The 23,030-nt window shown below is 41.8% G+C and overlaps 2 protein-coding genes across 3 annotated transcripts; one reads left to right on the forward strand and one right to left on the reverse strand.

Moving 5' to 3' along the window:
* Window positions 1–5,119: 5,119 nt before the first annotated feature.
* On the reverse strand, window positions 5,120–15,772 carry DUSP3 (dual specificity phosphatase 3). 2 transcript variants are annotated; one of them, XM_040536909.1, is made up of 3 exons: window positions 15,450–15,772; window positions 9,977–10,203; window positions 5,120–7,543 (listed from the first exon to the last, which is right to left on the reverse strand). In XM_040536909.1, exons 1-3 carry the CDS (start codon window positions 15,770–15,772, stop codon window positions 7,338–7,340), a joined length of 756 nt encoding a protein of 251 aa, XP_040392843.1. In that variant the 3' UTR covers window positions 5,120–7,337. The 2 variants fall into 2 exon arrangements, with proteins under 2 accessions (XP_040392843.1, XP_040392844.1); XM_040536910.1 differs by lacking the exon at window positions 15,450–15,772 and adding an exon at window positions 13,096–13,317.
* On the forward strand, window positions 15,739–22,913 carry LOC121059764 (ras-related protein Rab-18-B-like). The gene is made up of 7 exons (XM_040536922.1): window positions 15,739–15,872; window positions 15,966–16,021; window positions 16,361–16,422; window positions 18,510–18,582; window positions 19,523–19,641; window positions 20,449–20,515; window positions 21,412–22,913. Exons 1-7 carry the CDS (start codon window positions 15,808–15,810, stop codon window positions 21,582–21,584), a joined length of 615 nt encoding a protein of 204 aa, XP_040392856.1. The 5' UTR covers window positions 15,739–15,807; the 3' UTR covers window positions 21,585–22,913.
* Window positions 22,914–23,030: the final 117 nt, after the last annotated feature.

Consider the following 23,030-nt stretch of genomic DNA (forward strand, 5'->3'; position numbering starts at 1 on the left):
GACTGATTTCTATGCATGATGCAAACAAAAAAAGAAAGGGAATTGATGACCTTATTGGGCACCTATGCCTAAGCTTTATTAAAGTATCGTGTTTTAAAATCTCATCTATAGTATTCCTTTTCCTTGCAGAAATAAGATGATAATGTGGACAGTTGCATAACTCCTGCAGTTAAAGAGCACAAACACTTCCGAGGTATTTACAAAAGATGGCAGGCCAAATACATTAATCAGAAAGAACCTCATGTTTTAGGAAGATTAGATACCGAGCTCCTCATAGCTCCTGAAAGCAAATGTGTGCTTAGAGCAGTAAAGGGACACTTAAGCATGTTACTGCAATGTTTGTCACATACATCCTCGTGAAAATATTTCATGTACAAGAGATTCCAAAGTGATTCACTGAGCTTCAGTAATTTTAAAGATTACTCGGAATGTCAATAACAGCCTCTGACTTCTCCTCTCTCTCTCTCTGAATGCTGAAAACAGTTGGGGCTGTCTGGTTTTTCCTATTACTGTAGGGAACTTGTTACCTAAGGCTTGCATTCCATTCTGACAATTCCCCTGACCCGGCAGGGAAAACAGGTGTCACCAAATTTAAAGTGGAGGTGGATTCTCCCTTGGTGTGACCCTGATGATAAATAATACAAACAACAGTAATGACCGGAGGACATTTCACCTCTTTGGCCTTCCACACTCACAGACAGACACGCACAGAGCAGACACATTGCTGCTACTGCGTTGGATGAGCTTTAGCCTACCTGTTCTGGTGGTCTTTTCCTAAAATACTAGCATCTGAAATATACTGTGACATGCTTTCTCTCCTACCCCTTCTCTCTGACCAAGATCAGAGAGATTAGCAAGTCTCGGAAGAGCCTTCCTTTCCAAATCCTCCAAAGAGTCTCTGAAAGCAGTGGGGCATTGTGTTGCTTACAGCTGCGTGCACTCACCATCTCTCCTCACCTTTCCCCTTCCCACAGCCCAAATCTTATCCTACCAGCTCAGGAGCTACACTGTTGTTATAGGGGATGCAGCACACAGTTTTCTTCATACATAAAACTCCTTTCTGCACAGCCAGAATGTGATTCTTTAAGGCAATTGTCACACAATTTGCCTCAGATGTGCTGTTTCCTTTCTCCCTGTAATCATCATCACCAGCACTGATTAGCTTTCATTAATAACTTCCTCTTTTACTCAAAACAGTTAATGATGGTCTCACAAGCCCAAATACGGAGCCATTGCAAAGGTTTTTCCAAGTATAATTTCCCTCACTTACAAATAAGTATTTTTGGCTTAGAGCTACAGGTGAAATCTATTCAACGCCGGGGGCACACAGCTTCACGGGGCATCACCTGATTGCCCACCAAATCAAAGGGTTTCTGAAGGACAGACAGCAGCTTGGAAAGCTGTGGAATCAGCCTTGTAGGATTTGTGTGTTTTCTATTCTTATTTATTTATTTATTTATTTCTTCCAAGAACAGGCTAGGCTGTCATGATTAAGTTATACTTGAAATTGTGTATGACGATTGCTTGAGCTCTGCTTTCAGGCCTTATAATATAGATATGTGATCTTTTAGTTTGTTTGTACTGAATATGGAGGTAAGAACACCCAGGAACTTAACGGGGCTTGTAACTTGTTATTCTTCTTGTCAGCTAGGAACACCACCAGGACAGTGACCTTCTCCAAAGTGGCCCCACACAGCTTGTGGCTCTGCAGAATACAGCCAAAAGGCAGAACAGGAGAGCATGAGAAAGTTAAGTACTCACAATCACTGAAACTTTGCTGTTTGTTACCCTATTTAAATGCATTTGAAACTGTATGTCTTTGCCTATCAAAGCTCAGTTTCTGTTAATTTCTTTTCATGTAATGTCTGCATGGAGAATGTTTCCAGAAGTTATCATTGTCAGCCTAAGCCTACTACAAAGGAGCACATTTACAGTAATCTCTCCCCAGATAAAACATAAAAAGTTTCTTCAGGTAGTTTCTCTAAGTACTTAAACAATCCCCTCTCTTAACTGTCTTAACATTTATCTGTATCACCCAGTGGGGAAATAATACGAAAACTATGAAAGTCAAAATCAGAAGCTATATTTAGCCTCTGGCTTAAAACCTCTTGTCCACAATCCAGGAGAGCAGCCTAATAGAGGCAAGAAAAGAATCCAAATCCCATAGACATTCAGATTCCTTAACTACAAACACATTCTTCCACATCCTGTAGCTGCTTGCCTGCTCACAGCATTTTCTGCACCAAAGGAAGGAGAACGGTCCAGGCTCCAGCCCTCACGAACAATTGATTTTTGCTCTCTTAATGAAGCACAGGAGCAAAACAAACCAAAAAAATATTTGTGACTTATATCAAAGGACACTTTGAGAATGACCTGAGTTTGGATCAACTGCAATCAGAACTGGGTTACTATTTTCTGAGCTGGAAAAACACCACCCTTAACATTGCTAACACAGAATCAGATATGTGATTCTATGCTTCCAAGTTATTAAGGGATACAAGGAGGAAATTAACATCCTATATTCAGCCTGAATCCCTTGCTGCTGCTTTCTTGACTCAAGCCTTGGTCCTAAAGTGCTTGCATTGCAACGCTGTCCTGGGAAGGCATGCCCAGAAGAGACAGTTTCTGCAATCGGTTTGGTCCATGTGTAGCTCCTGGTGCCCACCAGGCACCCCCGTTCCCCATTCCTGGCCTAGGAAATGGGGGTGCACGGTCCCGTTAGGCATCCATGCACAGTCTGAGCTCGTCTCTGAACTCTGACTCTTCATTTACACTTTGCCCAGCAATTTTGTTCCTGGTGTGCTCGTTTGCTTCTCAAACACTTCTTTTCCTAAGATGCTGCTAAGTCACCCTGCCCACGTAACTCTTGTCTCCCCGGAATTCTGCTGAGCCACGTCCCTTCTGCATGTAGCAGCCGGGACGCTGTGATATGGCCTCTAAGTAGCCAAGAATAAATGGAATAAATGGAATCTTATTATTCTCCCACCAGAGACCAGCAAATGCACTGCTAAATCATTCCAGCGGCTCGCCTTTTTAGAGATAAGGATACATCAGATTCCCACAACAGCTCTGCTCGGGGATGGAATGATGTCTGCAGAATGAATAGCAAGCTTACAGCTCCATCTGGTGAGTCAGCTAGCCAGCAACCTTGGCATGCTGGAATTAAAATACATTTAAAAAAAAAATAAAAAAATCCCTCAACTGAATTACTCACACAACCTGCATTTACAGGACTTATTTCCAAAATAGAAGAAATGAATAGTTTGTCCAAAGAATAAGAACTGGAATATAATTACTGTCTATTCAGAAGTTACCAAAAAAAAAAAAAAAAGGAAATGCAACTGTCTCCATACAGCAGTTGCTCTGACACCAGCTTAATGTTAGGTCAATACCATCATAACTGTCCCACATTTTTTGTTGCTGTATATTTTTTTCTATTTACCAGAGTGGTTTACATTTACAGGTAATTTTTGAGTTCCAGTGATAAAAGAAGACTACATCAGAGATAGAACAGGCGTTGTGAGAATTGTGTAGAACAGCTGACAAAGATGAAAGACATGGAAAAAAAAAATCTGTATCAAGTTAAAGGCAGGCTTTTTCTCACTGCTAATGTCCATCTGACCTTTGTAGAATTTATAGATTTTTTAATAATAGTTTGAGAATGGTATTGTAGTCTTCCAAATCCAACTCCTCATGAAAAAATATCCCCCAAAACAAAACTCTGGGTCCCAAATGCTCATCCGTGTTCCGAATTGTAATGCCATATGCAGGATGCCTTAGCTAGCACAGGAATAAGGCCACTAACACTAAGTCCTTTTAGATACCTCCTCAGGCCTGTTCTATTTTCAGATCGACTCATTGGCAGAGCCCAGAAAGTAATTTTAGAAGAAACCTCTGTGCTATACTAAGTGAGATTCCATTAGTCAGTCCCTCTGTGCTAAAACTATTAAACTAAACTAGCAAAACTAATTAAAAAAAATAGGAAAAAAAAGTTCCACTACTAGCATCAGAGATTTAACTAGTTCTGGCCAAAAGAAGACAGCTCGGTGAAAGTATTTAAATGATGATAATAAACATTGCAAATATCCTGTTGTTTTTTTTCTTGTTCAGCAGGAGGAAGAAGCGTCTGACCCACGTTTGTCTTTCAACTCCAGGAGCATGTAGTGCTGTCACAGAGTGCTTTTCATCCTCAGAGCCTTCTATGGAGATTAATTCTCCCAGCACCAAGAGAGGTAAGCCAGATATACTCGTGTCTGGGAGAAAAATGTGTCCAATGCTAACACAGGCTCAGGGTTGAAAAATGGAATTAGAATACAATGTGTCACGGCTGCTAGTCTTGACTCTGGATGCTGTTAATTCTAATTTAGAAAGAACTTTGCAAAATGTGTGCTTTCCAGCAGTGCCCCATTGCAACATCCTCTCATTTTGCAGTTCAGAGGAGCATGCTACATAAAACATGGTTGCTGCCAAGGGGGTAGGTGTAGTCCTAGCTGCAGGACCAAAGAAAGGGTGAGGAATGCACTCAGAAAATGTTGTTCTTGCTTTGAATTTTATTTCTAGGATACAAACTTCTCTCCTGAGCTTATGCAATGGCTGAGAGACTTAGCTCAGCATGAGGTACAAGGCGGATTTGTTTTTACACATATCATCATTTTAGAAGGCCCATTATGTATCTGAACTTTCTTCTTTGTTCCTTGCTATAAAACGACAATAGCTCTCGCCCCCACTCTTCCCCACTTTTTAAGTTCTCTAACTCTTAAGTACAAAAACCCCAAGTTATTGCATTTTCTTGCATTGTGCTGGATTTGACACGGTAGCTATCTTTGTTCTATGACAGATGCATATTTTACAGAGACCCTAGTTAGCCTATTCTAAAAGCAGAGCTAGAAATGGTTTCATTACCGAGTCACCCATCAGTAACACACAATAGCACATACTGTCTCAGAGCTCAGGTTTTTAAATGAATTTGAAATGGTGTCTTCTTTATTTCAATCCATCAAATATTCCAAAATGTTTGTTAAATAAGCTTTGTTAGACTCAGATAAATGGGCCAGAGTATCACTAAAGTTACCACCGGAAGTAAAGAAAGGACATACCAATTAAAAGGGCATACTGAACATAAGAACAAATTCCTTTATTTTTTGATGTGGCAGTATTTCTTGATTTGTCAACATTTTATACAGTTCATTATAGACTTGTAGAACTGTACAAAAACATCACCACATAGTAAACAGACTGCACTTCAACAAACCATTTTGGTTTTATTCAGACAACTATTAGCCTTTTTGTAGTCTGTGCAATGGTAACAAAAGATCTAATGCCTAATATTGTCTTAGCTCTTCAATGGACTGGAATTTTTGAGTTCTAAGTAACAGCTCAAAGCCACAGTACATGCACACGAACCTCCTTTTTTTTTCTTGTAGCGTGGACAGGTATTATGAATATATGGTGTGAGATGAGACAGGAAAAAGATCTGTGCCCACAGTAAAAAAATTAAAAGTGTGATTTATAAGACTACAGTATGGATGAATTATAATAGAATAGGTAAGGCCAGTATTCCTATTCCACAAACTAAGTAGTATGAAAGTAGTAACCAGGAATTTTGAAGCAGCAAATCATTTAATCCTGATACAATGGGAGAAAGCAAACAGGTATGTAATTAGCCAATGAAATTTACTACAGCTCATTATTACTGAGCCATCCTGCTTCAAAGCAAGCACTAAACACTGGCTGACTGTAGGAAGGTGAAAGGAAACAACACTATGTATGCAGAATGTTCTCCAGTTGCCCCTTTAAAGGCCACAAAAGGCAAAGGGCTTCTTGATTTGGCAGTTCCCGTCCTATGCAAGGAAACAGAAATAAGTCCTGTCTTCATCCAGAAGAAACACATCTGCAGTTTAATTTCAAGCAAGTTATATAGCTATATAGGTAGCAAAAAAAACCAACAAATCAACTAGAAGAAAAACAATGTTATGTCCTTTGTGATTCGTTGTTTAGTGAAATGAATGCACAAAACTGGCTCTGGGCTTACATGGATTACTAATACAATAGTGTTTCTAGTTAAAATAGCGTTTAGATTTTAAAATCTAGATCTACATTAAAGCACAGAAAAAGGAACACAAACATCTTAGGGTTTTGTCAGTTTAACCAACAATTCTGGGTTTGCAGTGGGAGATCCTCTGCATTAATAGTGCTACACTAACTGACAGGCACACACACCCCGAGTCAGGCATACTGTAAACAAAGCTTCCTCTCCCATCATTGCAATGACTCATTTCATCTCCACGTCAAACAGCATCAAGACATGATTTATTTTAATAAAAGGAAATGTTTCCTTTTCCACGTGGCACTTAACAATGTTCATTTCTACTTAATGGAACCATGCAAACAATCCAACGAGTCAGTGTACCAACAAACTGTAAGCACATCTGTGCTGCAATACTGGAAGGACTCTATATATGTGATCATTCCATTCTGCATTAATAAACAGCAACAGCAAAGGAGGGAGAGAGACTGTAGTTCAGTACAAACCTCAGGAGCCCTTCTATTCTGATACTGAGGACTTTTTCACACACCCAGTGCAAGCACTCCTAAATACAGACATTATTTCTTCCTTGCTGAAGTCTGATCCTCGACATTTACTCAACATTTTTTTCTAGTGAGTTTAAAACAAAGATAAAAAAGCATTTATCAGACTTTCATGTCAATCACAACAGCAAGAGGTACAAATAGTCTTGGAAATCCAGTGTGCATCAAGATCAGGCGCTAAATGGCTTTACTACCACACACTGTGTATTGCATATATCCACACTAAACACAACACTGCATACTTCATTTCACAAGAGAGTGCACCTGTGCATTTGCATATATGCTTCCGTTCCTTGAAGCTCCTACACTCAAACTTTAGGCACCTGTGTGCATGAAGAAGCTTTAGAAAACACAGTACTTCAATTAAGAGTGAGAGATGTGTTGGGGCTCTCAGAAAATGGTGCTCTGGTGGGAGAAAACACAAAGCTTAATGAGACAATGCAATGTCAATGCAAAGCACGTGTTATACAGTCTGCAAGGGGGCTCTGAAATACTTGCGAAAACAGCTGTTATCACTAGAGTTGCCCCTCTAAATACACCTCTTTATTGCAACAGCTCCAAGAAGTGACACCATTTGGTGCCATCTTGAAAGACAGACCTACAGTTTGAGAAAGATACTTTCACTAGGTAAGAGCAGGCTTTCTGTCTCCCTCACATTCTGTGGCTTAGCTTGCGGGTAGGGAATCTTAAGCACTTAACACATCCTCTGCCGATTTGAGAAACTTTGAAAAATACTACAGTGCTCTGTTTTAGGGCTTCAGTTTGCCCTCCTTCACTAATTGCTCATTTAGCTGGCAAAGCTGCCTTAGAAAGCCATCATTAGGGCCAATCTCTCGCTTCTGCCGGACAGTGATCAAAGCAGACTTGACATCCATGTTCTGGCGAAGCATGAGGTAGGCGATGACCAGGGTAGGAGAACGGCTGTAGCCCTCACGGCAATGCACAAACACTTGTCCTGCAGGGAAGACAGGTCACAAGGTGGGTTATAATGGAATATGTGATTGAAAGGCAACATGAAATAGCTAGGATATAAAGCGTAATAATTAGTCCTTCGGTAGCTTGAGGACTCTAAATTCAGAATGCTGCCAAAGCTATGTAAAACTTGGAAGAAAGGTGCTATCGTTGTTAGTTGCTACCATCTGTCATCACGAATAATGCAGAAAAACCTAGTTCTACATCACTCTACTAAAATGTATTTGCTACCATATTACAAAGGCCAACCTGTGCCTGTCCATTTTTCTCTTATCTTTGTATTTGAGAACAAATCCTGCCCCTAAAGATGACCAGTACCAAAGAGCATAAATAAATAATGCACAGTTTAAAATATGCTGAAGACAACAACATGCTGTTTGTCATACACTGCATCTCTTCAAAGATATCCAGCCTTTATAGTGCACTGCTGGCAATTCTTATGCTAACCCCATGTTGGATCCTACCTGGCTACTTCTCTGGCCGTTTGTGAAGTCACACTAACACTCAAGTAAATGAAACCACTGATTATGCAGCAACAAGAACCAGAAGTATCTAATCGCACCAGTGCCAGCACCAATAAAATGCTTCCAGCTAACTGATTAGGGAAATCATTCCTCATATTTATTGGGGAAATGCTGTAGGTTGGTGTCCAACAATAATTAAGCAAGCCGCTAATCCCCTTGAGAAATTTAACTCATTTTTATTGCTTCTCAGCTGTGTCCTCTTTGACCTGCTTTTCCAGACATAAAATACAGTCCCAGGCTATTCTCCAGGGCAAATTCTTTCCCGAGACAAGAGAACAGATGAACTGTACGTACACTTTTTCATAATGACCACAACTTGCTCTGAACCACACTAGCAGAAAGCCTGTTACCACATTTGCTTTGAGCTGTAGAGGCTTTGCAGCTCAAGGCAAACCTCTAATCAGAAGCAAGTCAAACAGCTAAAACAATTTATTCTTTATATTTCCTGAGGGCCTGTAGCCATGAATTAGCTAGATTTAGAGATCCTTAAGCATGTCTGTAGAAGAGAATTGACCTCCTCTATACAAAAGGGCTTGTAACCTTCCTCTGGGAAAGGCAGTGAGTCTTAGGGGCTGCCTTTAGTACAGCAGACCTGCCTTCATTTAGCTACCTTCCTGAACTTCACGCAGCTACACTGCTAAAACAAAACTGCAGGAGACAATACCACTGCATCCCTTGTCACTTCACTGTCCTTACTCTACACTTCACTGTCAAACAAAGACTATCTAATTTCAGTAGTGAGTTAATCTTAAAACTGGCTCCAACATCACCTAGCCACAAAGTTCCTGTTCGTTTACCGCGGTAAGAAAACAGTGGCAGGCACCGCAGACAATATTAAGGCTAAAAGAATCACCAAGTAGAACTGGTACTGTAAATTCAGATCCATTCTGCAACTGTTCAGAGGACTGCGATGTGTTTTTAGTGTAACTCGGTGGGGACAGTCATGGCACAGCTGGCACTGTTAAAACTCTTCCTGCTGCAACCTGTATCAGTTGGTCAAAAAGCTAATTGCAAGAGCTGTATGTTAATTTTCAGAATTTTTATACGTTACCAAATTGGAGGTAAAACTTCTCTCAATCTGTCCAAAGCATATCACAGCTCTAACTCCCCTTTTGCCCACTTCAGAGAAATAACGCCTAGAATTGTCTAGAATTGTGTCATTCCTCCTCTTTCACATTCACTCATGAAGCAAGAAAGAAATCAAGCATATGTAGAAATAAGTGGTATGCTGAAATAGTCAGACACAAAGCACTGTCTGGCCCACTGCACTATGTCCTCAGATTTCTGTTCTGAGGAAACTCTAGAAAAGTGTGGCAATCAACACCACCACAAATATCATCTGCAACCTTCCTGGAATCCTAGGGAATAACGAGGTAATTGTCACACAAAATAGTAAAATAAAAAATTATAAGGCTAGAGTCTCCATCCTTACTGTACATTTGGAAAGAAAGCACCTAAGAGGTTTTGTGAGTACTACACAGCAATGCAGTACCTGTATCATTTTTGTCTCTAACTTCTAGTGTCTTTAAACAGCGTTTAGATCCTGCATTTATTTTCTGGATTTTTCATATGATTTACAATGTCTAAGGAAAAACAAGAACATGTCTTCCTAGACAGGCACTATTTTAGGATGCAGTTGCTGTTTCACTTTGCAAAGTCACCTCTACAATGACAGACTTCCACTTAACATATACTGGATGTCCACAAGTACAGACAGAAGATTGTTTTATTGTGTACTCAGGTGTCTTTGATCCCAAGTCTTGATCTGAATTACTGACTTGCCTGTTCAGCTGAAAATCTGAGCAATGAACCATTTTAAACAGTGAAATAAATGACTAACACATATGCAGTGCACAGAAAACACGGCAGAAAGACATTTCAGTTTGCCTTACCATCCTTCTGGGAAAGTGCTTTCTCAATAAAATCAGCTGCCTCCTCAAAATAGCGACTGAGGTTAAATTCTTGTGTATCGTTAGCTTTAATGCCATGGTATCTGATGCCTGTGCCTTCATAGAATTCTGCATTAGTGTTCACATGCATGAACGACTTCCCCTCTGCTGCATTCAGAACATGGGTTATCCCCAGGCGCTGCAGCCTCGTAATGTTCTTGGCTATGAACCTGTATGATAAAAAGTGTCAAGAAAACCATTAGAACTCGGTGAATCGTCTCAGTATTTATGATGTCCCCAGAAGCTACTGCTAACCAAAAGCTTTTATTTTTCTGTTGATAGATGCTAAATACACAGTGCTCAAATTAGCTGCATATTCTACATTCACAGAAATATTTAGAGCCCCGGTCACTAATTGTATGAGAGAAGGCTGCTTTCTTGGCTGATAACTGAGCAGAGAACACCTGAAACTTAATCTCTTAAATCCTACTAGAGCATAAAGTTATTACTCTTTCTGAACATAAAATTCTGACCAAATTAAGAAAATACAGGTGGTAAGAGAAAGCCCAGGATAGTCACTCCTAAGATTAACCACTATCTACATACGCTAATTTAAGAACCAGTTATAAAAAGCCTCTGCTGCCTACAACCACTGCTGCAAGGGTCAGGTAAGCAGTACTTGCTACTCTAGCGGATGGTCTGAACATCCATTTTATCTGAACTTTGGTTTATAGAAAAAATAATACATAAAGGAAGATCTATTTGATCACAGCGTGTGGTTGCCTAGTAAAATGCGAGCCCACTGGTCAACAGCAGCAGAACGTGACAGGTTTTATTTGATAGAGAACTCAGTTCCTGCACACTCTGTGAAAAGATGTAGCCTAAACAGACATAAACGTGTTTTTTTGTGTGTGTTTTTTGTTGTTGTTGTTGTTTGTTTGCTTTCTTTTTAAGGCAGCTTTCATTGTGTGTGTTACTGGATGTGGAAATAGAAATCTTAGAAAAACCTCCCCAAGGCTCAATTCGTAAGCTGCAAATTCAAGGAGTCTTAATATTAAGCTCAGCTAAGCATTTGCACGTTATGTTTTTGGACAAGTTTCTAAGGGACAGCAATGCACCTCAGGGTTTTGGCTGGACACCTAGCAATTTTTTTTAAAATTAATATAACGCCCAAATGAGTTAGTCTGCGTTTATATGAATCTCTGAGTCTCGTGTGTTTGCTCACAATCTTCACGTAATTCAAGGCTATATGAACATCTAGAGCGTTCCTTTTCTCCTAATGACTCTTCACCCCTTAAATTATAATGTAAGCACGTGAATCCTTATGCATGAGTGAAGCTCCTACGTTTTCGGCTCTCTGTGCCAAACAACTATGGCGATGGGCCAAATATCTGCAAAGAACTTCATTACCCAAACAAATGTTGACAGATTTTTCCATCTGGCAGGACATCATCTGTGCCAGGGGACAAGTACCAGTGCCAGGGGAATTCTGCTTGCAACACAAAAGTAAATCCTACAGGGCAAGGCCAAAACAAAAAGCATTAATTCAGTTGCGAGTTCCTATGTTTTGTCTGGTCTAAGTAGCAGGAGGTAGATCGGTACATATCTGCAGTAGGAGCAGTAGGAGCTTGTGTCCAACGACATGGCTGAGTCTGGCAACACAGTTCTGGCTCACCTGGAGGCAACCACATTCTCAGTGAATGATTTTTTCTGATTTATAGCTGATTTCCTTACACAGCTGTTGGTGAAAAACAGAATATTTGTGTACCATTTCTTTTTCTCCTTCCCAACAGTCGGATCTCTCCCTGACATTTCAGTCCAGCTGCATGGTGTTCAGCGTTGAAATGCTAGCTCCTACAGGTTGTGGAGAGAAGCTAACATCAGCCTCTCCTGTTTCCCCAGGAGAATTCATGGGACCTTGTCTGTTCTCAATACAGAAGTTCCCTGTTCCTCACCCTGTACCAGAATTAATAAGTGTTTCTTTGAACAGAGATGAACAATTTTACCAACCAACCAACCAACCACAAAACACAGTTCTTAAGAAACCGTGCATCTGGAATTAAGGGTAAGCGATGCTGTAATGGATTGCCATATAGCATTACCCATGCACCTGGTCACCTAAGCAAATAAACCAAGCAAATGAACCTAAATATAAATAACAAATAGCAAATAACCTAAGCAAATAAACCAAGTCCTTAATATGGAATAAAAAACCATCTGATAACACGTTTTAATTTCTACTGTTATGTTCATGCGAAATTGCTTCCTCACCACTTCTTCCCTTAGAGTCACTCAATTTAATGTTAATTTTGGGAGAATGTCTTTCATACTCCTTACAGCATGCCCGTTAAGAACAAGTAATTGCTTCGTGTGTTAACCACACACACTCAAGCAGCCAGAAAACTCAGATGTGTCATCTGCCAACCTGATAAAGATGCGGGCTGTCCAGCTGTCCCAGTCTTTGATTAAGATGCTACACTCAAAGACATCTTGACTTTTGCAGTAATAGGAAATGATTTGTACTTCTGACATATTCTGAATTGTCTTGCAGTGTTGTTGCTTGGAAAATATGTAATTGTGCTAATGTCACCAATATAATAATTCTTGTTTTACTGATAGTACATTTTGACTCATCTTCAGAAACCTTGTCTAATCTCTTCGAAAGGTTAGAACTGTCTACTGTGAGATGCAAAAGCATTATTTTCAAAGTATTTTATCATTTTATCTCTGTTTCATTAATTATAACTTTGATGTATTGCACAGAAGATGCAGTACCTGACAGATAAATTGGTATCTGACACTATGACCCAATTTAATCTCATCCTCTTTAATGTCTCAGTACTGTCAATTTTATCCAAAGATGAGTCACTCATAAGGAGAGATAGCAGCACCTCTATGCAAAATATTTTAAATGGCTTTGAACAGAAGTTTCTGAATCTCACTCAGACGTTTTACCTTCTTCCTAAGAATTCCTGCACAAAGCCTGTTCAAATTTTATGGCTTTTATGCCAGGTATTGGGACTCCAATCTCCCCACATTCAAACTCTCTACAGATGTGGCTAGTCTGTAAATTCAGATTGTTATAAAATCTCTGCCATCTGTAGTCATAAATGTGGCCTTACATTGCAAAAGTGTTTGATCCATCCAAGTCAAAGCAGAGATCTGAATGTCAGAGCTAATGACCGCATTACTTTGTTCTGCTGGACTGCTCTCCCCGACTTCCCTGTAGCACAACGCAAAGTGCTTCCAACAGCTCCTCGGAGATTCGCTAAGAAGATTTGTGCAACAAAGGCCAAACCCGAGATATGAGGCGAGTGCCAGTCTGATGCATACTGTACCGAGGTGGCTGAAAATACGAGCTGTACCTCAAGCTCTGTGGAAGGAACAAGACAGACTAATGATCTGCAAATACAGGGCCCAAAGAAAGCTGAGGCTTTTTTCTTGCGCACGGCAGTAAAAGCTTTCTCGATGCCTTGCACACTGTTGGACCCACATATGCACAAAGGCTGACAGGCCACGTGCAGCGTTGGTTTACTCCCCCAGCAGTTCATAGATGAATGAGCCAGGTCATAAAACCAGCTCTCCCGTTAGCCTTAACACAAGGAGAGTACAGCAGAGGGACACGGAGCTGGGACTGGCACAAGAACAGACCTGCACAGCTTGATTTTTTTCAGAATGACAACTACTATAGCACAACCCCGTTCGGTAGAAAAAACCCTCTTAAGAGCTGGTCTTATTTCCCGTCTGGGGCTATCAAATTCAGCCTGCAGTGACCGAATCGCAATACACAGTCACGCATTCAGTTACAGCACTGCATTATCTTAGCTCTTTGTGGATGCTTCACGTATATTATTGCTTACTAAGCCTCGATAGATGAAGTAGGTTGTTTGTTCCCATTGTGAAATGTTTTCTGTTATTTCTTACCTCTAGCTGTCCTCCCCAGTTCTTCAGCATCCTTTTAAAAACCCTGACAGTAGAACTGGACATCGTCTGTCAGTCCACCCAGCAGTTACACTGCTGTTTTGCTACAAATTGCACTAGTGCTCAGGATGACTTTGACTGTCAATTATTACATAAAAAGTCCTTCTCTGAGCTAAGAATTTCCAACAGCCATTTTCCATCTTGTAACTTACATATGCATCCTCTATTATTATGCAATCTTGAATCTGAATATATTAAAATCCGTAGTGTATAATTAAAATAATTTACTGAACAGTGAAAACTAGCTCGTAGTTGCTTGCTATCCTCAAAATTATTTTTAATTATTTAATGCACAAACCATCTATTTTCAGACCCTGTAGGCAAAGGCTTTATGTCTTCAGATAACTGCTAAAAATACGAAGGAGAAGGTGGCTGTCAGCAGATAATGATTTGGGTCCTATCTCTAGATGAGCGTGTCCCGCATCAACTGGGTGTGACCAAGGCCAAGTCTGGTTTGTCTTGGGAGAATGTTAATGAAAACTGATGGGTTTGACTTACGTTTTTGTAGGAGTTAGAAGCTCCACGTAAGACCAAGAATCTACTGTTCTACACACATATCAAGAGGACAAAGACAGACAGAGAGTCAGCAGGAGATGATGGGAATGAACAAATAACTGAAATAATCTTGGTGCAAAAAATAAACATCACATGGCTGAGGAAAGAGCTGTTGGTGAACCCTGAACAAGCTTTCCTATTTTTAAGGGCTTTTATCCTAGCCACATCTGTAAGCCTCTGGCTCACATCTATTGCTATTTAATTGAGGTTAGTTAGGTCTCTGAGCGCAGAAACATTCATTTGACCAATCACTTCCTGGGGAGGGGAGGCGACTCCTATTAAACCCCTGCTTTATGTCATTTTGCACATGGTTAAACTGCGACCTAACATGCCCATGGCTCCTTTGCTCCTTCTTCTCGTTCCACCTTATTCCTCTGACTCAGGGTCATTGCACTGGCGTTGGAAACGGCTCCGGGAGATGCTCCTGCACATCCACCTCGGGCATCCCGGCTCTCCTCCCTTTTCCGTGCGGGTTAGCGGCGCTGACCACAGCGTATGAGCAACATTAGGAAACACCGGGAGGAAATAAAAGCCCGGCGCCGGCATGTTTCGCTCTTAAAACACAAGTGTGACGTTGTAACCTTGCTTCGGCTCTCTGGCAGCTTAGATTTGGGCACTCGACAGGCCGCCAAACACCTCAGCGGGTGCCACTTAGGGGACGCAACTTCGCCAGGCTCCAGCAGCAGCAGCAGCAGCCCCCAGCCGGACCTCGCACCCTTGGCCTCCCTGCAGGCCCGGCAGGCCCCAGCACCCCACCCCAAGCCCCAGCACCCCCACCCCGGCTCCGGCCTCCTCGCAGCCCCTCGCAGCCCCCCGCGGCCCCGCGCCTCGCCCCGGGCCCGGCCTCGCCCCTCGCGGGCCTCCCTCCTTCGGCCTCGGCCTCGGCCCCGGCCCCGGCCCGCCGCACTCACGCGTTCCCCACGTGGATGCGCGGCACCACCTCGTTGCTGTGCGCGCTGGGCAGGCTGTAGCAGCCGCTGCCGTTAGCCAGGAGGTCGTTGAGCTCCTCCACCGAGATCCCGTAATCGGACATGGCCGGCTCCCGGCCTCTATCCGCCGCCGCCCCCCCCCCCCCACCTTCTCCAACTCCCCCCCCTCCCTCTCCAAGCACCGCCGGGCCTTGGAGCGCAGCGCAGCTCGGCCGGGCCCCGGGCCCGCTCCGCCCCGCCTGGCAGCGGCCGCCGCCCGGTAGGCGGAGCGCCCCCTCCCCGTCAGCTGGTTCCGCCGGCGGGGTCGGGGAGCCGAGGAGCGGGCACCGGGCATTTCGCTCCGACCCCCCCTCCCCCGGCGGGCGGGAGATGGAGGCCTCGGGCCTCACCCTGAAGCTGCTCCTGGTCGGGGACAGCGCCGTGGGGAAGTCCAGGTGAGGCCGGGGGGGGGGGGGGTCGGGGAGGGTGCCCCCCCTTCTCCCCCTCCGGCACCGGGCTGACTTCTGGCTTGTTTGCTTGCCCCGCAGCCTCCTGCTGAGGTTCACCGATGGCTCGTTTGAGCCGTGCCTGAAGCCCACCATCGGTGAGGCCGGGGGCTGTGGGGGGCTGTGAGGGGGTGGTGGGGTGGCTATGGGGGGAACTGGGGGCTCTGTGAGGCGATGGCGGGGGGCTGCGAGGGGGGTGGGGGGCCAGGAGGGGAACAGGGGGCTCTGTGAGGGGAGTGGGGTCTCTTTGAGGGGATGGTGGGGGGCTATGGGGGGGAACACAGGGCTCTGTGAGGGGAGTGGGGGGCTCTGTGAGGGATGCCAGAGGGCTGTGATGGGAACGGGGGGCTGTGAGGGAAGAAGGGGGCTGGCTTCTTGGCCTTGCTGCCATCCCTCCGGTTCCTTCTGACAGGTCTTCCCTTCTTTTCACGTCGCAGGTGTTGATTTCAAAGTGAAGAAAATGGTGGTAGATGGCCACGCAGTGCAGCTTGCAATATGGGTAGGTTCTGTTCCGGACGGATGTGGGAACTTCTTTTTTCCACCCTCTTTGCTAACATCAGCATGCCAAGGTTGTGCACATGTAGTGCCAATGTACATGGGGTGTAAAAGTCAGTCTTGAAAAGGTCAGCTCTTGACTCACAGTATTGCTCTGAAGTGCACCTTTTTCCTGTTTTCTTAGTCTCTTCTCAGTATTTTTACACACACATTTATACGTATGTCACGTTTGTCAGACTGAACACAGGAATTGGGGGCGAAGTTCTTACAGAACACAGATAAACGCTTCGTTGCTCTGGTCTGGGGATTTCCTTCAGTTCCAGTAGAGATCGAGTGCTCATTCCTGCACTTACACCTCTGTGTTTCGGTAATTCTCTGTTAGACTTTTGAAGATGTGGCCTTGCAAGAAAGGCAGGTATTGCGTGCCTGTATGACCCAAGACAGACAACACTCATGTCAAGTAAATTGCAGAGAAGTGATGTTCTGGGGGATAATTTGCATTATTTCCTGTAGGGGCTGTGCAGCGAACTCTCTGTGTAGTATATCAGAAACACTCCAGACACTTTATTTTGGTTAAAATGATGGAAACAAAAGTATACTTAATTATGAACTATGGAAAGGTTGGTCTGGATTTATTGGGAGACTTCAGCATTTGCCCTGAACTGTATTTCCAGAATGTGACAAGTGGGAAATCAGATTGCAGCTATATGTTCAGGCATCTTTATAATATTGTTATAGCTCCGTGTGTACTCTCCTAAATGGAGTGAAAGAGCCCTAGAAAGGGGAGACTTTATGTGTGTGGTCATAGCTATTTCAGAAAGAACACACTATTCAGGATTAAGTAATTGGGACTTTTGAAAGGACGGCAACATGTCTTGGGCTGGTATTCACGAAACTAAGTAAGTATCAAAATGGGCATTATTTCTTTGTTTTCATTCACACTCTGTACAGAATGTAGAGCAAGAGTGTTGAAGTCACGGTTGGTCTAGCCAGTGACCGTACGTGTTGTTTGTATTCTCAACATGTGTGCAAAGCAGAAGCTTTGTTGAGAGTAACCAAGAAATGTTTGGCCTAATAATTACCCAGGGGTGTGCCTCCTTGCTGGGCAATGAAAAGCAGGGCCAGAACCTGCACAAGTCGTATAGCTGGAAAAGGCACTTTGCAGCAGTCTGTAACAGCATCAGGAGAAACTGGTAATTAGGGGGAAAAAGCAGGGCAGTTGTGTGTGTTAAATAAAAACCCCAATGCGTGTACAGAGCATCAAGGCTTTTACTTTGTTATCCACGTGTTCGTGGATACCTTGGAATATTCTTAGTAAGGATACCTGATCTAAGTCAATATATTGCAGGTTCTAGTCTAACTCTTTTTTTTTTTTAATACAGCAAAGTAGAAATAAATGATAACATAGCTGTTAGTCTGTCTATTGTAATCTGTACATATTCTTCTCTGTAAAATAATAATAATAAATTGTGTAACTTCTTTGCCTCCTTGTTTGTTCTGGGGGGGGGGGTCTGAATTTCACATTGCACGTAGGAACTATTTGCAAGATTCATGAGAGTGTGACATAATGCAGTAATAATTTAATAAAACTACTTATTTTAAGTTTCTTGCCTGCTTACAGTCTCAGTAAATTTGGAATAGTTCTAACTGAATTTTCCTTTCCTGTTTGGAAGGAACAAAAGGTGCATTACTTTTCGGGGGAACCACCATTTCTCCTTTCTCGACTTGAAAACCAGTTACTCCCCACCTTGTTCACTTCAGCTGACTGTTAGTTGACTAAACCCAGCTGCTTGGCTTGCAGGAATAATCTTTATTTATTTAAGTCCCATTTACTTAGTTGTTGTCTCACTTGTGGTACAAGTGTCTGTGCTTCTCACTTTAACCTTCAATCCAGTCCTCTCCAGGCTTTTCTACCCCTTATCATTTTCTGTTGCTACTGCCGAAGTTTTCTGAGTGCTTCCCTCATTCTGTTACGGTTTTGTTTGTCCTTGCTGGTCAGAAAAATGTTATTTTGTGTAATTTAAGTTACCTTTTTTGTTCTAAATGTATTTTTTTTTGTATATGTGTGTGTTTGTTTGTTTTTTCCTCTAGGACACAGCAGGACAAGAGCGCTTTAGAACACTGGCTCCCAGTTATTACCGAGGAGCTCAAGGGGTTGTTTTAGGTAGGAAGCATATGGATGAGAAACATGATCGCAGAAGCACGGTCTTACTATCTAAATGTACATGTTGTTCCTCTGATTCTCTCAGTGTTCTTTACAGCATTTCTGAACCGTTAGTTCAAACACTGAATATGCAGAACTACTGGCAGGAAATAATGATTCTTTAAAATATTTTAAATTAAAAATACAGCAGTGTCACTCTGCAAGGGATGAATTATCAGCTTTGTAATAACTATTCTGGTGAATTTCTGGTTATAAAGCAAATTGTTTTTTATGTTTTGTTTTCTCTAATGTCTTTATTTTTTAATTTTTATTTGTTAGAAACTGTGATTAGAATATGTGATTACTATAAAACATGAGGTTTACAGCTCAAGTTATAGATGGCTACTCCCTTTCTGTGTAATTACCAATTTAGAAAAAGAGGGCAGTGTTATTCTCAGGGATTGTGATGGCTGAACACCTTGCTGTACAAAATACTCTTTCTGGACATGATGCAGCTTTTTTAACTTTAGTGATTAAACGAATGCAGTTACGAAGTGACCAAAAGTCACTTTTTACTAACACCCAGAATGGTGTTAATTAACAGCAGTGCATACATGTAATTATATTTTAAATGAGGTGAGAAAATACCTATTATTTTAAAATATTCTGTGTGGCCCAATTCAGAACTAGCAACAGGTAAAAGACTTCAGCTGTGAAGCCTGATTTCCAGTCACAGATGTGTTGCAGAGATGCTTATGTTCTGTAATCCCTAGAGACTTTGGGCGAGAACAGCCAATGTGTTCCAGCTCTGGAAAGACCATATGGCTGCATCTTTCTCCAGTTCCCTACTACTACTTATTCTTTGGGGCAATATGAGATAGTAGGGACTAAGTTCTGCCATGATGAAGTAAACGTTGATCAAGGTTCTACATCTGTTAAGCTCCTTTTCCTCTGTTACCAGTGTATGATGTTACGAGAAAAGACACTTTCACAGGACTAGAGAGCTGGCTGAATGAGCTGGAAATGTATACCAACAAAAGCAACACTGTGAAGATGTTAGTTGGCAATAAAACCGATAAGGTCAGTTTAGAAATGCATCGTCTTACGCTCTTCCACTGATTACTCAGTCATTATAGAGTATAAATGGGAGATAAGCTCTGAAACTAACAGATCTCTTGAGTGAGGAGGTGATATGCTCTGTAACTGAGGAACCTAGGCTAGGCAGGCTCCATTTACTACCTCATTTGGGAAGAAGATCTTGTTAGCTTCCTGGAAATGCTACTGGAGAGATGCAATTAATGAGGGTGATTCTATTAAGGGAAGTCACTGCATATATCTGGGTGGTTTTGACATATCTTAGATGCTTGCTGCTTAGTGAAATGTATTTCGCTGTTGCTTTACTACAAGAGGTTTCTAGTGTAGCTATCCTGAACTACATAACTGGTATTTTTATCTGACTGCATGTCTGTATCGAGTAGTTAATGCTGCTAGTGTCTTGAGATTTTGGTGGCATTATCTTCCTTTGCCATCTTTTTCAGTTATCTTTGGTAAGCTTTTTCAGCTATTTGACAATTAAAGCTTCCTTTCTGGCATGTACCTTGCTCCCTGCTGATTCAGAAGATAACAATACATCTATTTCCTGCTGATTTGATGTTGCTGCCCTTCAGTTTGACCCTCCTTCACTGGCTCTGCCTAATAGCCGTAGTTCTTTGCAGCTTTTAAGCTGACTGTAGAACAGGAAAAAACAGACGATGATTGCTACATGGCTTTATAGACTTTCTCTTTCTTTTCAGCAAAACTTCAGTTCTGCAGTGGTGCTTTTCCAGGGAGTTCCTAAAACTGGCAAATGTAGCTTATTTTAGTCATGTTCTTCATTCGTCTCTGCAGCCTGATCGTGAAGTAGAGAGAAGAGAGGGACTCCAGTTTGCTAGAAAACGCTCGCTGCTTTTTATAGGTAAGTAACTGTGCCAAAAACTTGTACATTCATGTATTTATTTCGGCATCAATAAGTACAAATAAACTGATTTCAGGTCGTCTTTTTGTTTTGGAAGTGAATTAATTTGGGTTCCTGTTGTGGCATCAGTTCCATATGCATGGCTGTAGGCTTTGTTTTTTTCAGAGATGCTCTGCACTGACTGTAATTGAAAATACTTTTTGCTGAAAGTGAGATTTCCTTCATATACTGTGTAGGCATGAGTTCTATATTCTCTTGAATCTTTTTTTTTTAACTCAGAGTCTTAGGGACTGGAATCTCTCTCCTAACTAATTCCAGCAGGGACCACAGATAATTTGTTTCATTTCCAAGTTTGTTGCAGGGACATAAAAGACAGACATAGTATTATAATATTAATAATATAATATTGCTTAGACTGACAATAAAATGTATGATCTGGAAAATAAAAAGATAGGGAACAAATTGTGTAAAATAGGCACCTTTAGGTGAAACTTCTTGAAAAGATTTGGAGAAGGAACTACAGCAAATACATGGAAAAAAAAATGCTATTCCTTCTGCTTTCTTTGTTTCCCAACTTAGTTCTGGAATAATCATCTTGTAGATATGGTATTGCAACCTAAGAACAATTCCAGTTTTCTAGGAGAGAACGGGAAACAGTGGAAGTTTTCTGGGTGGAAAAATTAGATGCTTCAGAGAGATGGGATGCATTTCTGTTTGTCATTATCAATGTAGGTGTGCCATTAAGGGAGAAAGGAGATAAGGTTTACTAGATGAAAAAGTTACAGTATCTTCTCTCTGGTCCTAAAAGAACTTTTTACAAAAAAAGAGTACTCTCTGCAAATAAGATAAAATATTACTTTGTGTGCTTTTTTCCCCTCTCTTTTCCTTTCCCCCAGAGACAAGTGCCAAAACAGAGGATGGAGTGCAACATGCCTTTGAGGAACTAGTCATAAAGATCCTGCAGACGCCAGGTCTTTGGGATAAAAGCACAAAGAAGCAGGGATTCCAGCTAATGGAATCTTCGCAGCAGGAGAAAAGCTTATGTAGTGCATACTGTCCACTTTCTTAAATCTACAGGTGCCTTCTGTCCAAGCTGAGTAGACTTCTGAAAAATAGACTAAGAAATTTCAGGCACTAATCAGTGCCTTGTTTGACTTGCCACCAATTGTGTAGATCTGAAAACCAAGCTAATTAGCAAAATACTCTTTTATTCCATAACAATTTACTTCTCAGTTATGTGCCTCTGATATCTCCAGATACCAGTATTATGCTCTTTTGATAACTCAGATTTTTCACTAGTAAATCATAGTGCTTCTTATATTATGCTTTCGCAGTACAGCATCCAACATGTTCCTTTCCTGAAATTCCTGCTTTAAAATAGTATTCCATTTTGGAATATTAGTGAAAAGCTTATCTTGCCCAGAATGACAATGGAGATTCTCAGGCAGCCAGCTTCACTTTAATGTAGTTACCAGCCAGGAGTCAACCTGAGCAGTGACATTGCTTTTCTATTTCGCATGGTTTTAAGCACTGGAAATTGCTACATGTCCCCAGATAACAAGCTGAGTTGCTACTAAACTTTAGGGTTATAGTATTCACTATAATATTCAGTAACATTCTGTAGGAAGAAAATGCTTCCTCTGTGGTACACTGTAGGTTATACCTTGCTGCTCTTAAATACTTGCATTTCAGAGTCATCGTTTTGGGCCAGCTTACGGTGTGGGTCCTTCCTTTAGTTTTCTGCAAACCCACGTTTCTGCCCTCATTCAGCAACTGCAGGGCTAAAACTATGTTTAATATAAAATGTGCTGGTGATAGATGATTGTCCACTAGCAAGAGTCTGTTGCTACCAGACAGCTGCCTCTTCTTACCTTCCCTCCACCCCCATTGGACTCGCTGCCTTGTCTTGAAAACAAGCCTTGAGTCATGGAAGATGCTAAGCTAGATTCTGTCTGCTCTTGGTAGCAATGCCTCTAGGAGACTTTTGGTTGGGTGCTTGCAACACTGTAAAAGTAACCAAAAATGTAGGGACGGCATTAAAAGCATTTAAAATGTAAGCAGCTTGTAAACAAGTGACAAATCCAAAGACACTCTTATTACAGGACACTCAAATTGGAACAGAAGAGGTCATCCTTTCTTAGGATGGGTATCTTGATTCATTGCTATCTAGTTAAGGTATATTATTAGTAAGAGTGTTTTCCTGAGTAACACCAGTGATTTTGTCATGAGTGCTGCTGTACCACTGTTGAAGACAAGGCGTATAAACTTCAGCTTTGCTTTGGAACTATTCTAGCTTGTTCTCTATACAGTGCTCTTCGGAGCTGTTTTCATCTGTGAAAAGTATGTGAGTGTAATTCTCACTAGAGTAAGTGAATAAAATGCCTGTCTTGGGTTTTTACATCTGTTTCCGTTTGTTTTGCAATGGATGTAAGTCTGTTTGTCTTGCACTGGATGTACATGGCTGCATGGCTGGAATATGAATTCTGTGTATTTCTCTCTGCTGAAACCAGTGTGA

This window comes from Cygnus olor, chromosome 25 (assembly GCF_009769625.2).
Source record: "Cygnus olor isolate bCygOlo1 chromosome 25, bCygOlo1.pri.v2, whole genome shotgun sequence".
Classification (NCBI taxonomy): domain Eukaryota; kingdom Metazoa; phylum Chordata; class Aves; order Anseriformes; family Anatidae; genus Cygnus; species Cygnus olor.